This window comes from Melanaphis sacchari, unplaced genomic scaffold (assembly GCF_002803265.2).
Source record: "Melanaphis sacchari strain LSU unplaced genomic scaffold, SCAv2.0 Contig1466_pilon_pilon, whole genome shotgun sequence".
In the NCBI taxonomy this organism is placed as follows: Eukaryota; Metazoa; Arthropoda; class Insecta; order Hemiptera; family Aphididae; genus Melanaphis; species Melanaphis sacchari.
This window is the reverse complement of record NW_020270630.1, coordinates 3,019-16,602: the sequence shown is the minus strand read 5'-3', so window position 1 is coordinate 16,602 and position 13,584 is coordinate 3,019. Positions and strand designations below refer to the sequence as shown.

Below are 13,584 nucleotides of genomic sequence, written 5' to 3'. Positions count from 1 at the left end.
GCGGTATGCGCGCTTCGTTCAGTTACGTATTGCTTTTCACCAAAATAAGAACATGTATTTGGAAAACTTCCTCTATTGGAACAGACGACCGACCGTGAGGACCTTCCCAGAACACTACAATATTTATAAATGACTGAAAAATGTAAGAAAATTGTAGCAAAGCCTAAACGGGAAACTTCCTGGAAGGTACTTTTGCTTCCGTTAGGAAGCTCTACTAGAAACAATTTTTGGAATTAAGCAGGAGGTTCCTGGGACAGTCGGTGTTGTTAGGGTAGGTACTTAAATGGAATAATATAACGTAAACTGAAGTGGAGAGATATATTTATTGTATTATCAAAGTGTACAACAATAATGCTTTATTAAATAAATGTGTATACATTTATTACAACTATTTTATTTTTAACAATTTCTATAAAACTTCTTATATAATTGTAAAATCTTATGGTATATTCTATTACGCTAAAAATATTATCAATGTTTAAAATTATAATATAATATGTATATATTATACATCAAAATATTTTCATAATATTTTTCTACTATCATCGAAAACCAATTTATCTTATACACTAGAGAAATATTTTTTAAATAAACAGTTATTAATAATTTATTTACATTGTTGAATAGTTAGCAAAGGATAACGCCATTTGAAATCTTTTACAGAGTTTTCAGTATAAATAATAACATGATAAAATGAGTAGCATGTATATCGATTAATAACCTTAAATATACGACATTTTTTTTTTTTCTTGAAAAATATAAAATATATAGAGTTAATATTATATAAAATATATACTTAAATAGAATAATATAACGTAAACTGAAGTGAAAAAATATATTTATTGTATTATCGAAGTGTACAACAATAATACTTTATTAAATAAATGTGTATACATTTATTACAACTATTTTATTTTTAACAATTTCTATAAAACTTCTTATATAATTGTAAAATCTTATGGTATATTCTATTACACTAAAAATATTGTCAATGTTTAAAATTATAATATATTTTTCTACTCTCATTGAAATCCAATTTATCTTATATACTAGAGAAATTTTTTAATTAAACAGTTATTAATAATTTGCTCACATTGTTGAATAGTTAGCAATGGATAACGCCATTTTAAATCTTTTACAGAGTTTTCAGTATAAATGAAATCATGATAAAATGAACAACATGTGCATCGATCAATAACCCCATATATACGAGCTTTTTCTTGAAAATTATTATTAATCAAATTTTCAATTAAATTAATATCACATAACATAGTTAATGACGATGTTACTAATGTTCTGCAAAATTTAAATGCCATATTTTTATTCAAGTGTAATAATTTTTGAACTTCGTTTAACATGTTAGAATTATATAAATGTAATAATCGGAAATTTTGATTGGGTTTAAATTCTTTAATATGTTCAGTCGATAATTTTAATTGTTTTAAAGGGTGTATATAATTTATATATTGAATTCCATAATTAATAAACTGTTTTCGTAAGTAAAGTAATTTTGTTTTCAAGACATCCCGATAAAAGATTATATTGATCACATCACGGTTGTATATCATTATTATATTCTGTGAAGTTACCATATCAAACTTCTCCCCTGGTTGCCTCCTCGATCTTTTGGCAGCACATTGTACAGTCTTCATCTTGTTTTCTTCTCGCTATATATATATTAGCTGTAAGTCCACCTTGGTAGGTCTTATAAAATAATATAACGTAAACTGAAGTGGAAAAAATATATTTATTGTATTTTTGAAGTGTACGACAATAATACTTTACTAAAGAAATGTGTATACATTTATTTCAACAATTTAACTAGTGTAATATATTAGTGAAGTATACTGAGAAATATACAACAACTGAACTGTCGTTTTATAGCCAAATTTTCAACATTAAATATGTTTTCAGTTAAACATTTATCACACTTTCGATGATTATATTTTTATAGTCTATTAAGGACTATAAGATATATTAAAATATAAAAATATATAATTAGTTTAATGGAGAAATAACTAAAATAATATAATTATACTAAAATAGATTTTGAATGAATCTAATAAAGTTTTTAATTCGTTATTTGATTGCCTACTCAAAAGTTAATAAAATGCTTTGGATAATATATTGATATTGTAGACATATAGTATATCTATAAATATCAGTATCCTTTCGCGAATTGTACCTTAAAACTGTTTATTTATAAGAGTTAATATTATATAAAATATATACTTAAATGAAATAATATAACGTAAATTGAAGTAGAAAAATATATTTATTGTATTATCGAAGTGTACGACAATATTACTTTTTAAAGAAATAGTGTATACATTTTATTACAATAATTTATTATTTATAACAATTTCTATAGAACTTATTATATAATCGTAAAATCTTATGGTATATTCTATCACACTGAAAAATATTGTCAATGTTTAAAATTATTACATATTTTTCTACTATCATCGAAAACCAATTTATCCTATATATATATATATATACTAGTCTTACTAGTGTAATATATTAGTGAAGTATACTGAGGAATATACAACAACTGAACTGTCATTTTAAAACCAATTTTTCAACATTAAATATGTTTTCAGTTAAACATTTATCTCATTTTCGATGATTATATTTTTATAGTCTATTAAGGACTATAAAATATATTAAAATATAATAAAATATGGACATATTGATATTGTAAACATATATTATATCTAAATATTAGAATCCTATCGCAAATTACACCTTAAAACTGTTTATTTATAGATATGAATACATAGTATATCTATATACTTATATAGTAGGCATAGGAAATAAATCATTTTATATTTAATTATAAGATATATGGGTGGAAGCTAATTTCACATATTATAATATTATCTTCTCTATTACAATTGATTTGATACTGATTCTCACTGACGATAACGATTTTTTTTTTTTTTTTTTTATGGTACAACACATACATGACGTGTATTCATTGCTCGACGTCATTCATTTATTCACTATAATATTATACTATCACACTATGATGTAAAGGTTGTGAGACCGTTGTTGTTGTTTTCGGTATTCAAATGATGGAAAGTAGACCGCTTCTAATGAGAGAAAGTTTAAGGCCTTTAATGAGATAATACGTTGTTGACCATTTCCACATACCTTCAGGTTCGTGTATATTTGTATAGCTAATAATTCGAGTAGGGTATTTTCAATCATATAAATACGGGTTGTATCAGTATACCTGTATACTCGATATCACTCGTCTACTACTCGCAATCGATAACAAGTACTCTAAGTACGACCGTTGAACGGACAAATACGAAAAGAACGACGACGACGACGACGACGACGAGCACGACAACGATAGACTACTACGAAACTGAAGAATACGAGAGGGAATCTCCTTCATTATTTTTTCACGAAAAATTGAGTGAGTATTATATTTTATTGGATAAACATAAAACATATATGAGTTATAATATATATTTGTATATATATATTTGTATATATATATATATATATATATATATATATATATATATATATATGAGGGTTCGAGGTATAGTGAGTAATATTTTTTTTTTTTTTTTTCTTTTACTCACATCATTGAAAATAATAATTTCCATGATTTCATGATTTTATGTATCGGTATATACGATTTATTTTAACAATTGTCTTAAGCATTTAAATTATATAATAACATAACTCGTAACTTAAATATATTTTAAGATATTATCAAAGTAGAAAATTTTAAATCGTTGTCTCACCGTACCCCAGCCCAGTCCCCCCCCCCCCTATACCTATTATATAAGAGATGGAGGGCATATTAATATGTCGTGTAACTCTTAATCATATTCATAAATCATATATTAACTATATCATTAATTAACAGGATAATATGGAAAGTTTAAAGAAAAGCTTGACGATGCAGTCGAATACACGATTCATGTCCGTGGGGGACCTGACTATTAACTTTCCATACCCGATCATACGAATGGAAAATCGGGATACCCAATATGGACTGACCGTCCACTGTGTACTAGAGTGTGGTGAAGATGGCGGACTAATAGAAGTGTATCTCCCAAGATCCATAAAAATCGGCGATGATGAGGTGAGAGAATTCAACCGGGGCGGAGAAAATAGGATGTTAAATCTGATCTTCAAAGGACGGCGTGGACGGTCATTTAACATCGGATTTCAATAGTTCACTATAAATAAACATGTATAAATAATTATTATTATTATTATTATTATTATTATTATTATTTATTTTATTTATTATCTATTGTAATAAACCAATCACATTTAATTTAATTGAAAATATGTTTTATCTTATAACCCTCACGTTATGTTCATACTCTCATTCTATATAATATGTTAGAGGAAATAGTGTTTGAAATATATATATATATATAATATGTAAATGAAACAGTCAAGCGTAATGTGAGTATAATATGGTATTATTTCTACTAGAAATAAGTGTATACTATTTTATAAAAATACTATTTTAATATTATATTATACAGCGAAATATTGTTTACCAGTGGTTAAAACTCTTGAAAATATTTTTAAGAAAAGTGAGTGTTTCACTTTTAATTAACCTTTAATGACTGCTGAAACATTGACAACCTATGATTATTATTATTATTATAGACAGTCGAATTTTCTCTTTTAGTTTTCACTAAACAAAGCTATTAAATCATAGTCCTCTATGCATTCTAAAATAAATATAATATCGAGTGATGTTTAAATATCACTATCATTAACAATAATAATATAATGAGTTAGTATCTTTCTGTCAACATATTCAAACGAAACGACATTAAGAAAATTATGTACGATTAATGTATAATTATGTATAATAGAGTTTAAGTTATTAACATTTCAATCTATATGTTGGAGGTGATAGTATTTGAAAATATATAATATGTAAATAAAACAGTTGAGTGTAATGAGAGTAATATGATATTCTACTATTAATAACTATAAATATTATAAAGCTATGGATTTAGTAGGAAATAATTTAAAGTGATATTATATAGGGCTAGGTTATATAGGATATATCTCATAGGGTAAATATCATTCGTAAATAAATATATATTTCTGAAAGCATGTATTACTATCAAATAATATATAATATATCTCGTCATATATTATTATTAATGTAATGAAGTTGTCGACGACGGAGGTGTTTTCCCTATCCGATAATCAAATATTAATCGGCTTATCAGTATATTTTTTTCTTTATCTATGTATGCTGTTAATTATAATCAGATACAAAAGTATATTGTTATAGTTAGAAGATAATGCAAATATAATATATAAACTATATACATACATTTAGCGGTGAACTAATGATTTTTCTACCGCCCGTAATAATTAGATAGCGAGTGAATAACCTGATAAAGGAATTTGTTTTCAGCATGTTATAGATAACACGGTTATTACTAAATTTTCGTTTATGAGACATCACCCCAGCCCATAACCATACACTTTAAAATTATTTATATATATATATATATATATATATAGGTAACTATGTCATCATGCTCGAAATGTTATTCTATCACGAAGGTGTCTATCCTAACCCGACCTCACCCCGCATCACATACTTTAAATATCTATTTCGTACACGTTACCCCACCCGACCGTCACTATCACCCATTCTTGTATATACATATATATAATACAAAATATATACTCGTATGATACGAGTGATATTAAAATAGTTCCAGTGGTCGCTCGGTAGTGAATCTGTTCGATACAACGAATTGGGTGTATTATTACAAAAAATTCTGTAACCTGGATTCATCTACAATATTATGATATCAGCTATTTTAGACGTTCATTATATTCTCGGAGTCAACGGGGAGTACTTTATTAAAGAAATGTCTGTAATAGACATTGAATCGTCGTTCAATCAACACTGGATATTTAGACATACGTCTTTGAAACAAGATGCGAGAAGTCTAAGTGTAAACAGTTACCTTCATCGGTCGCATCACGGTTTATCGTTAGATTACGGCGGAGTAGAATATGAAGAAATACATAAAATATTCCAATCGTTAAAATTCAGGGGGATTTACGTAAAAGGGAGGTGTAAACGACGGATTATCGCTGACTTTATGCCGCATGCTGTCATACTCAATTTGGAAGACTTTGAATGCCCCCCCCCCCCCCCGCATTTGTCGGTTGACCCGCGGAGAAACACTGCCATGCTGTGGTTTTCATTCAGATTTCAATCCGCAACAATGTACATTGAATAAAGTTTTTGCAATGTTTAAAATGGTATGTTAATAATCTTTAAGAATACGGAAATTGTTCAACCACGTATAAATTATATTTTACATCACGTATGGTTTTAATTGCTATACATTATAAAATATAGTTATAAAATATATATATATATTTTTTTTTTTTTTTTTTTAAATAATTCTTAAACCCCTAATACAAACCATCGTTCAACCGCTCGAGGAACGGCACTGTCACTCACAGAACGGTTCGAACACTCACAGAACGGCACGGTCGCTCACAGAACGGCTCGAACACTCACAGAACGGCACGGTCGCTCACAGAACGGCACGGTCACTCGCGGAACAGTCACTCTCGGCGGTCACGAACTGATTCAACACAGATCCAGTTTAACATAATATGTATTTTCCCTCTGTATATATATATATATATATTATATATTTCATATCATAAATTACTATTAGGTAAATATATTAAATGTATTTTTACCAAACTGTGTATTTGTATAATATATATTATATTATATTTTTATTTTTATTATATATTATATTTATTTTATGAATAATCACACATAATACTATTATATTACAATATTATTTACATGGGTCCGTGAAATACAATATAATTACAATATATTATTCAAGTGTACAATATAGAACAAAATAAAGACATACCTATATACAATATAATATCACGCGCGTAGCGTGTAATGGCCGTACGCGCGCGTACGGATTCGATCTTCGTCAACAACACGTTTATCGTCAAAACGATTAAGGGTCATTTTCATGGTCTTAATCGTTTTGACGCGGTGTTCGAACGATCGGATCGAAACGTTTTCCCTATACGGTGTGTACGGTGTATACGTGGGAAGTGGTGTCGGGGTGAATTTCACGCCGGCAATGGCGGCGGCGCTAGCTGCCGCGGCATTCCCGTGTAACGTGTCGACGACCGATCGGGCCATCAGACGCGCACGCCGTCTCATCTCCACGTCCTTCCACTCATCGTCGTCGCCAAAGTCACCGTCGTCGAAATCGTCCTCGTCCGTGCCTAGCTCCTCGCTCTCGTTACCGTCACCAGCGCCGTCGTCCTCGAACAGACAACGCTTGTGGTCCTCGAACGTCATGTGATTTCGGACTACATGTCCTCGAATCCCCTTAGCAACAACTTTTTCATCCCCCTCGATTTTGTACGCGTAAGATTTCGCGCGGAGTGCGATGAACTCATACATAGTACGTCCAGCCGTTTCGTCCTTGAACAATCCCGGTATTTTCTTACGCGTACCGACGTAGCAGGGGTGGGTGACGGGGAGATTCGAGGTGTCCATACGTTCGAGGAGTGCGGGGTTGTCCACCAGGTCCTTGTAAAAGTCCTCCGTGTTCACTCGATACACCAGGGAATCTGTATAAAGTCATTATGTGCGTTACATATAAGAGTGTAAATAATATTTATTATTTGCTAAATACCTGTATCCATATACAACAGTCTAATCGAATCGTTGTAATGCCGCCGCATCACGTTGTAATGATAGTCGTACATTAACTCTTTGCTTATTTCCAGGACGGCGAACCCTACGTAAATAGGCTTGGAGAAATGTACCTCACTCTTTTGCAATGATACGGCGGCTAGATTCTCGGTGTACGTGGTCACGTGTTTGAATGTTGGTTTATTTACAAGTTTCCGCATTCGACGTGGACACGAAACCAATTCCATGGAAATGCGGTTCCGAACGCACTCCATAGTTTTCCCTATAAATTCAAATAATAATAATATAATACAGTCCGATTAATGACGAGCTGTCTGATATATTTACCAAACACCGCGTTATTGAGTAGTTTGAAGAAATCACGTTCAAATGCATTGCAGGCCTTCTTCCTCATACTCGTATTTAAATTTATGTATTCGGCAAGCCACGCCGACTGTCGGAATTCCAGCACCCTGTGTACCTATTATCGAGGTTAATTTCACGTAATTTAATTTCATGTATTATATATTACTTTTTCCACCGTCAGTCCATTAGCAATGGCCTGCTTTAAATTCCTATAGTGAACAATATATCGCTCTTTACGTTCAAGCGTAACCATTAATTTGTTCACTTTTGAGCCCGGTGGCACGGCATTCCGTGGTAAGAAGGGGAGATCGTTGTGCGCGTCATGCAGGTTATCGGGGTAAGCGATATCGATCTCGTAGATACGCCCAACGTCGGATTTGTCAGTCATACCGTCCAACAGCTCTAGAGAGCGATCCAAATCCCCCTCGTACCACTTGAACCCACCGTAGGGCATGTACTCTCCCATGGCGTACCCGTACAAGTTGTTACCTGTAATATAAAGTTTTAAGTTAGTGTAAATAATTAATTATATAAACGATGTATATTTACAATCCTGGTAGACGAGCCAAGACGACGGCTTCTCAGCATCGTATCCCGGTGTCTTGGGGTTGTTTGCCCGACAGTACCGTTCACTGGCCTGGACCAACCCCCCTCTAATCCCCTGTTCCATAAAGAGTATCATATCGTAATCAGTGAGTAACTCCAGTGAGACGTCCGTATACCTCAACATGGCATCGAACGTAAACCCCGGCGCCGTATAATAATACACGGGGTCGAGGTTGTACGTTGACATGCATAGGTCGCGGAAGTTCTCCATGACGTCGGCCAGAAGGAGAACGTCCACCTTCAGGTATAGGTCGCTGTAGTCACCGAGGGTTGGGCACTTGAAGTGACGCCACACCTCCATCGCGTGTACGTAGTCCTCATCACTTACATGCTTTTCGAGTAGCACGCTGTAGAAGTCATGTTTCGGAGGTAGGGCGGTCTCCTCGAGCTTCGACCATTCGTCGGTATACTCGTACGGAAACACACCTTTTCGCGTGACGAGTGGCATGTCGGTAGGCTGAAACACTTTGGAGGTTTCCCGAAACTTCTCAAAGTCGCCGGGTCTCGTGAGGAGGTTCCCGGCCAACTCGGCCAGGCTCGAAGCCATGAACCGACACGAGTCCAAGAACCTTACACTGAAGTCGGGCATGACGCGCTTCGAGAACGAGATGTAGTTCTCCTCGGTGTTGGGGATCACCGTTATCGACTCCTTATCGTAACCGAGTTCGGTTACGATAAAGTGTGCGTCATATTTCGACAGGTTGTGAAGGAAGCACGGTATAAATTTGGGTGTGGCGAGCTTGAGGTTGCACGGCGCGCAGAGTGTATGTCTCAGCCGTCCCGACAGATGACAGTGGTCGGCGACTTTACACCTGGTCTCAGTGAACTCTAACTTACACATATCGCACACACTCTTCGCGTTATGAGCACGTAACTCCTCCACACCCATCGAAATCGACACATTAGTCGCCTTCAGCAGGTTCCCCAACCTGATAGTGAGCGCAGTCACACTGGCGATAAAGTGTTTAGCCACCTCGTAACGCGATTCCGAGCCGCGGTATACGACCGGCGTTTGTGGTATGTCGTATTTTTCCATCAGCGCTACGGGTACGTCTACCGCCGCCTTGACAAAGTACCCGTAGCTCATCGGATGATGTGCGTGTATCCCGTCAGTGCTCGCCCCCACCCGCTCCGTCTGTTTTTTGAGTAGGGCTTCAAAATCAGCGTATATCACAAATGGATGACGCTGCATGTTGCCCCCTCCCTTAAACTTGAGCACTTCTCCCTCCTCCGGCATAACTGGTAAAATCGGTTTATTAAGCCCGCATAACCGCATATGTTGTTGGAGAGCCTCATTACCGCACAATTTATTTTTCTTAACCTGCTCATCGAATGATGTGAAACATCTCTTACAGATAAATACTTTTCCTCTGTGAGATGTTTTCTAACTCCGCACCAGTCGCGAAAAATTTGAAATATACGTATAGTGCATCCGCTCTGAGCCTTCAATCACGAGAAGGTCGAAATGTTCGACCTTTTCGTTCCCGACAACTCTGATTGGATACACTACACCCCATTTACTTACTTTTTCCCCCTTCCCCCCCCTTACCCACCTTTCCCCCCTTACCAGGTTTCAATCCATATACGTTTACCGACACCCCCTTATTCCGTCGTTCGAATATATGGATTTCCGATATAGGTGTCGGCGAGGATAGTTCGGAAAAATCGTACCGATGCTCTTCGTTATAATAATTGAAGGGTCCGGTGCAATAACAAGGTATCTCCACTTTTTGAAATTGTTCAGGAGACATAAAAAATGTTTTTACTGACCCACCTTTCATCATGTTACTGTTTCCAAAACTGATTTTTATGCTTTGGATGTATATATAACATTCCATAAAGCCTTATTACTTTTAAATAAATTTGAATAATTTTAATTAATTAATTCAAGTTTAATTTAGTGGAGATATATGGGTTCTTGCCCCAAAATTAAAATCCATGTTTTTTTGTTTTTTTTTTATCTCAGAAATTCTTTCATCATATGTATTGAATAATCTCAAAAAACATTTATAATGTGTAATTTATACCTATAATCAAAATCATCCAACCTATCACAACCTTTTATAATGATTAAATTGAGTAACTATGTGTTTTAAGGAGATACCTGGTTTTTTGACCCAAAATATAAGTAAAACTTTGGTCTATGCATTCATTAATGTAGCTTTGATATCCTTTACGACTAAAAAAATACTTAACAAAACTACTTTGGTAGGATATTTCATTTTAGAATATAATCATGAGCATATTAGTACCTATTAATGAGCACATAATAAATAAATAGAAGCATTATCGGAGCATAAACAAGGTATCTCCGGAGATATCTGGTTCTTGCCCAGAAAATGCTTAAAGTACAGTTTTGCCATCTTTCTGAGCATAAACAAGGTATCTCCGGAGATACCTGGTTCTTGCCCAGAACATTTAAAACCAGATATCTCCTTTTGTATGATATTAGCGTATTTAATAGTCGGAGATATATCGTTATTGCACCGAAATGTAGACAAATTTTTCCACTATTAGAATATGTTAAAACATGCATTTCGAAAAAAAGTGGAGATACCTTGTTATTGCACCGGACCCTTCAATTTTGACCTACACGATTATGGTGACCTACTGGAACGTGTCGAGCTAGAATAGCCCACTTGAAGCAGTCATCGTCAATATTCATTGGATTAATGACGGCCTTTTTCCGCATAATGTTTTCTGGTAGTGGAATATACGAAGACCCTCCAAGAGGGGTATGTTCATAGATACCTAACAGTAAGCCATCGATACTGGATAGGGTGAAGCCCGACCCCTTTTTTATATATCTATCTTCCTCGGACATGAGCGCTGCAAAGTCCTCATCGACCATAGCTCTCACATCGCTATGAATGTACGCCTCCCTCGACACGGTTTTAAAAGCTCTGTCCTCGGCTGGTAATTCCCTATGTGCGTACACGCTCTCCAACTTCAAATTATATTTGATCGGGTTAATACGCACGCAATAATTGATTTTTTCAATCAACTCGAGTTTTATCGATTCTAAAAACGCCTGATAACTCACACTGATTGCGCACCGCCGTGGAGCTGTTGAACCGAGATCGTCAGCTATGGCCACACGGATACTCGCGGCGCGTCTATTTCCGATGAAGGTTGTAGCAATAGTAACAAGTGTGGAGGAGGTTATTAACACTACGGTGCGAAAAATAATAAATCAAAATACAAGATGTGCGCTTGGGCACGGTTAACATTATTATACAAAACTAGTAAAATGGTAATATTTGGGGGGTGTGATCACCAACAATGACCCTAAAGTATGAGAGGCGAGGGCTAATGATAACAAAACAAACAATAACTCTCTTATCTGGTCGTCAATGATAGCAGTGATAACAATACAACCAGTTCTGGACGGCGAGGATGACAGGTACCAACTGATTACCAGAGTGGAGGTTCACTAACGTGCATGCCGTCAGGGCGGGGTTGGTACACCTGGCTGAACAGCGCTCACGGCTAACGGCGAACTGCGGACAACAATGGACACTGAAGATTCCACGTGAATCTCTCCGACGATCACGATCCGGGATGCGCACAGGGCACACTGTTAATAACGGGGTCAGCAGCACTATAATTAACTGAAACGCGAACGCAAAAGCCCAAGAAACTGAATAGTTTGAAATGGCGCGACGAAATGGGTGTAGACCACATGTGCTCGGGCACGAACGATACACAAACGGAGCGATGACACAAGGAGGTCAAAGCCAGGCACAACGGACAGGATGGTCATACACGTCGACGCGATGAACCTGCGGATGGCGACGAGCGTGCAATCGCGATAAAAACACAAAATAAAAATAACGGCTGACAAAGCGACGGCGTCAGCGAACACACACGAACTGGTTGACCGTTGACGGCGATGCACCGCGTCACTGAGCAGGGGGACAGGGTCGAGTGCGTGAATGTTCGACGCCCGTCGTGACGTATGACAAACGACAGTGTTGCCCGAACATATTCCCCATGGGAGCGCAGCCTCCATCCGCTGGATGGCGTGGACGACTGGAAGGTATTGCTTCACGGAATCACGTTTGCATCATCACTTACCGCAACAAAATTAATAACTACACATATTATAACATATTTTTAAACATGTAAACTAAAATAAATGGTACTGTAACAATATCCCGAAACAACAAAACATATCTAGAAAATCACTTATATAAAGAAACACACAGGCGAACAGAGCGTGTGTAACACCTAACTGGGATGTACCTGGACGGATCCTTGCGGTGGGCACGACCAGCGACAGGCGGGATTACTTCGCCGTGAGCAGTTCGCAAACGGACCACGCGCACTACACCATCTGCTCCTGGCAACAATGGAATTACCCTTCCCATTCGCCACGGGGAGACTGGTTGTCCCGGATGACGGATATCGGTTGAGGTGAATATTTGATACTGGTCCACTGTGCGGCTCGCAACGTGGTCAAGTATTCGGTGGACCACTGTCGCCAAAATGCTGGGTGACATTGGTCAACAACTCCAGCGTTGACAGATAGATTGGTCTTGCGTCGAAATTCTGCGGTGTGCCAAGTAATGGCTGGCCAATGAGAGTGGCCTGGAGATAAATAGTCAAGGTCGGACGGGTCAATGACAATGGCGTGAGACGGACGGGATGAGCACCGCCTCTACTCACACAGCACTGTGGTAATTCTCGCGCTGAAAACTGGTAATTTCCATGACACGAATCAACAACCTCTAGTGGATGAACCGCAGCCTCCACAAACCCCCAAAATGTGGGCGCTGGGCGGGTTAAATGCAAAATCGTAACAGACGTGAGGTCACCCAATGCGAGCATCGCCGCTATTAGATGATGCGTTATTGTCGGTCGGCACCCGGTGGTCCCGCAGCGTGAAGCATCCGACGGTA

The 13,584-nt window shown here is 36.3% G+C and overlaps 3 protein-coding genes across 3 annotated transcripts; 1 reads left to right on the top strand and 2 right to left on the bottom strand.

The window, feature by feature from the left end:
- The first annotated feature begins 2,892 nt into the window (after window positions 1–2,892).
- Window positions 2,893–4,210, top strand: LOC112591877. The gene is made up of 2 exons (XM_025335810.1): window positions 2,893–3,427; window positions 3,890–4,210. The coding sequence occupies exon 2, from the start codon at window positions 3,896–3,898 to the stop codon at window positions 4,199–4,201; it is 306 nt and encodes a 101-aa protein (XP_025191595.1). The 5' UTR covers window positions 2,893–3,427; window positions 3,890–3,895; the 3' UTR covers window positions 4,202–4,210.
- A 2,730-nt stretch (window positions 4,211–6,940) lies between these two features.
- Window positions 6,941–9,131, bottom strand: LOC112591876. Its single transcript, XM_025335809.1, has 6 exons — window positions 8,627–9,131; window positions 8,244–8,566; window positions 8,060–8,192; window positions 7,713–7,994; window positions 7,302–7,647; window positions 6,941–7,088 (listed from the first exon to the last, which is right to left on the bottom strand). The coding sequence occupies exons 1-6, from the start codon at window positions 9,129–9,131 to the stop codon at window positions 6,941–6,943; spliced, it is 1,737 nt and encodes a 578-aa protein (XP_025191594.1).
- A 40-nt stretch (window positions 9,132–9,171) lies between these two features.
- On the bottom strand, window positions 9,172–9,999 carry LOC112591875. Its single transcript, XM_025335808.1, has 2 exons — window positions 9,521–9,999; window positions 9,172–9,329 (listed from the first exon to the last, which is right to left on the bottom strand). The coding sequence occupies exons 1-2, from the start codon at window positions 9,957–9,959 to the stop codon at window positions 9,172–9,174; spliced, it is 597 nt and encodes a 198-aa protein (XP_025191593.1). The 5' UTR covers window positions 9,960–9,999.
- Window positions 10,000–13,584: the final 3,585 nt, after the last annotated feature.

Excerpts from the sequence above, each read along its gene's own strand:
- LOC112591877 (XM_025335810.1), top strand. The coding sequence starts at position 3,896 with ATGGAAAGTTTAAAGAAAAGCTTGACGATGCAGTCGAATACACGATTC.
- LOC112591876 (XM_025335809.1), bottom strand. The coding sequence starts at position 9,131 with ATGCCACTCGTCACGCGAAAAGGTGTGTTTCCGTACGAGTATACCGAC. Across the intron at positions 8,567-8,626 it reads TTGGCTCGTCTACCAGGATT|GTAACAACTTGTACGGGTAC; the intron begins GTAAATATACAT and ends TTTATATTACAG. Across the intron at positions 7,648-7,712 it reads ACTGTTGTATATGGATACAG|ATTCCCTGGTGTATCGAGTG; the intron begins GTATTTAGCAAA and ends GACTTTATACAG.
- LOC112591875 (XM_025335808.1), bottom strand. The coding sequence starts at position 9,959 with ATGCGGTTATGCGGGCTTAATAAACCGATTTTACCAGTTATGCCGGAG. Across the intron at positions 9,330-9,520 it reads GAAGAGTGTGTGCGATATGT|TCGATAACGGTGATCCCCAA; the intron begins GTAAGTTAGAGT and ends TACGATAAGGAG.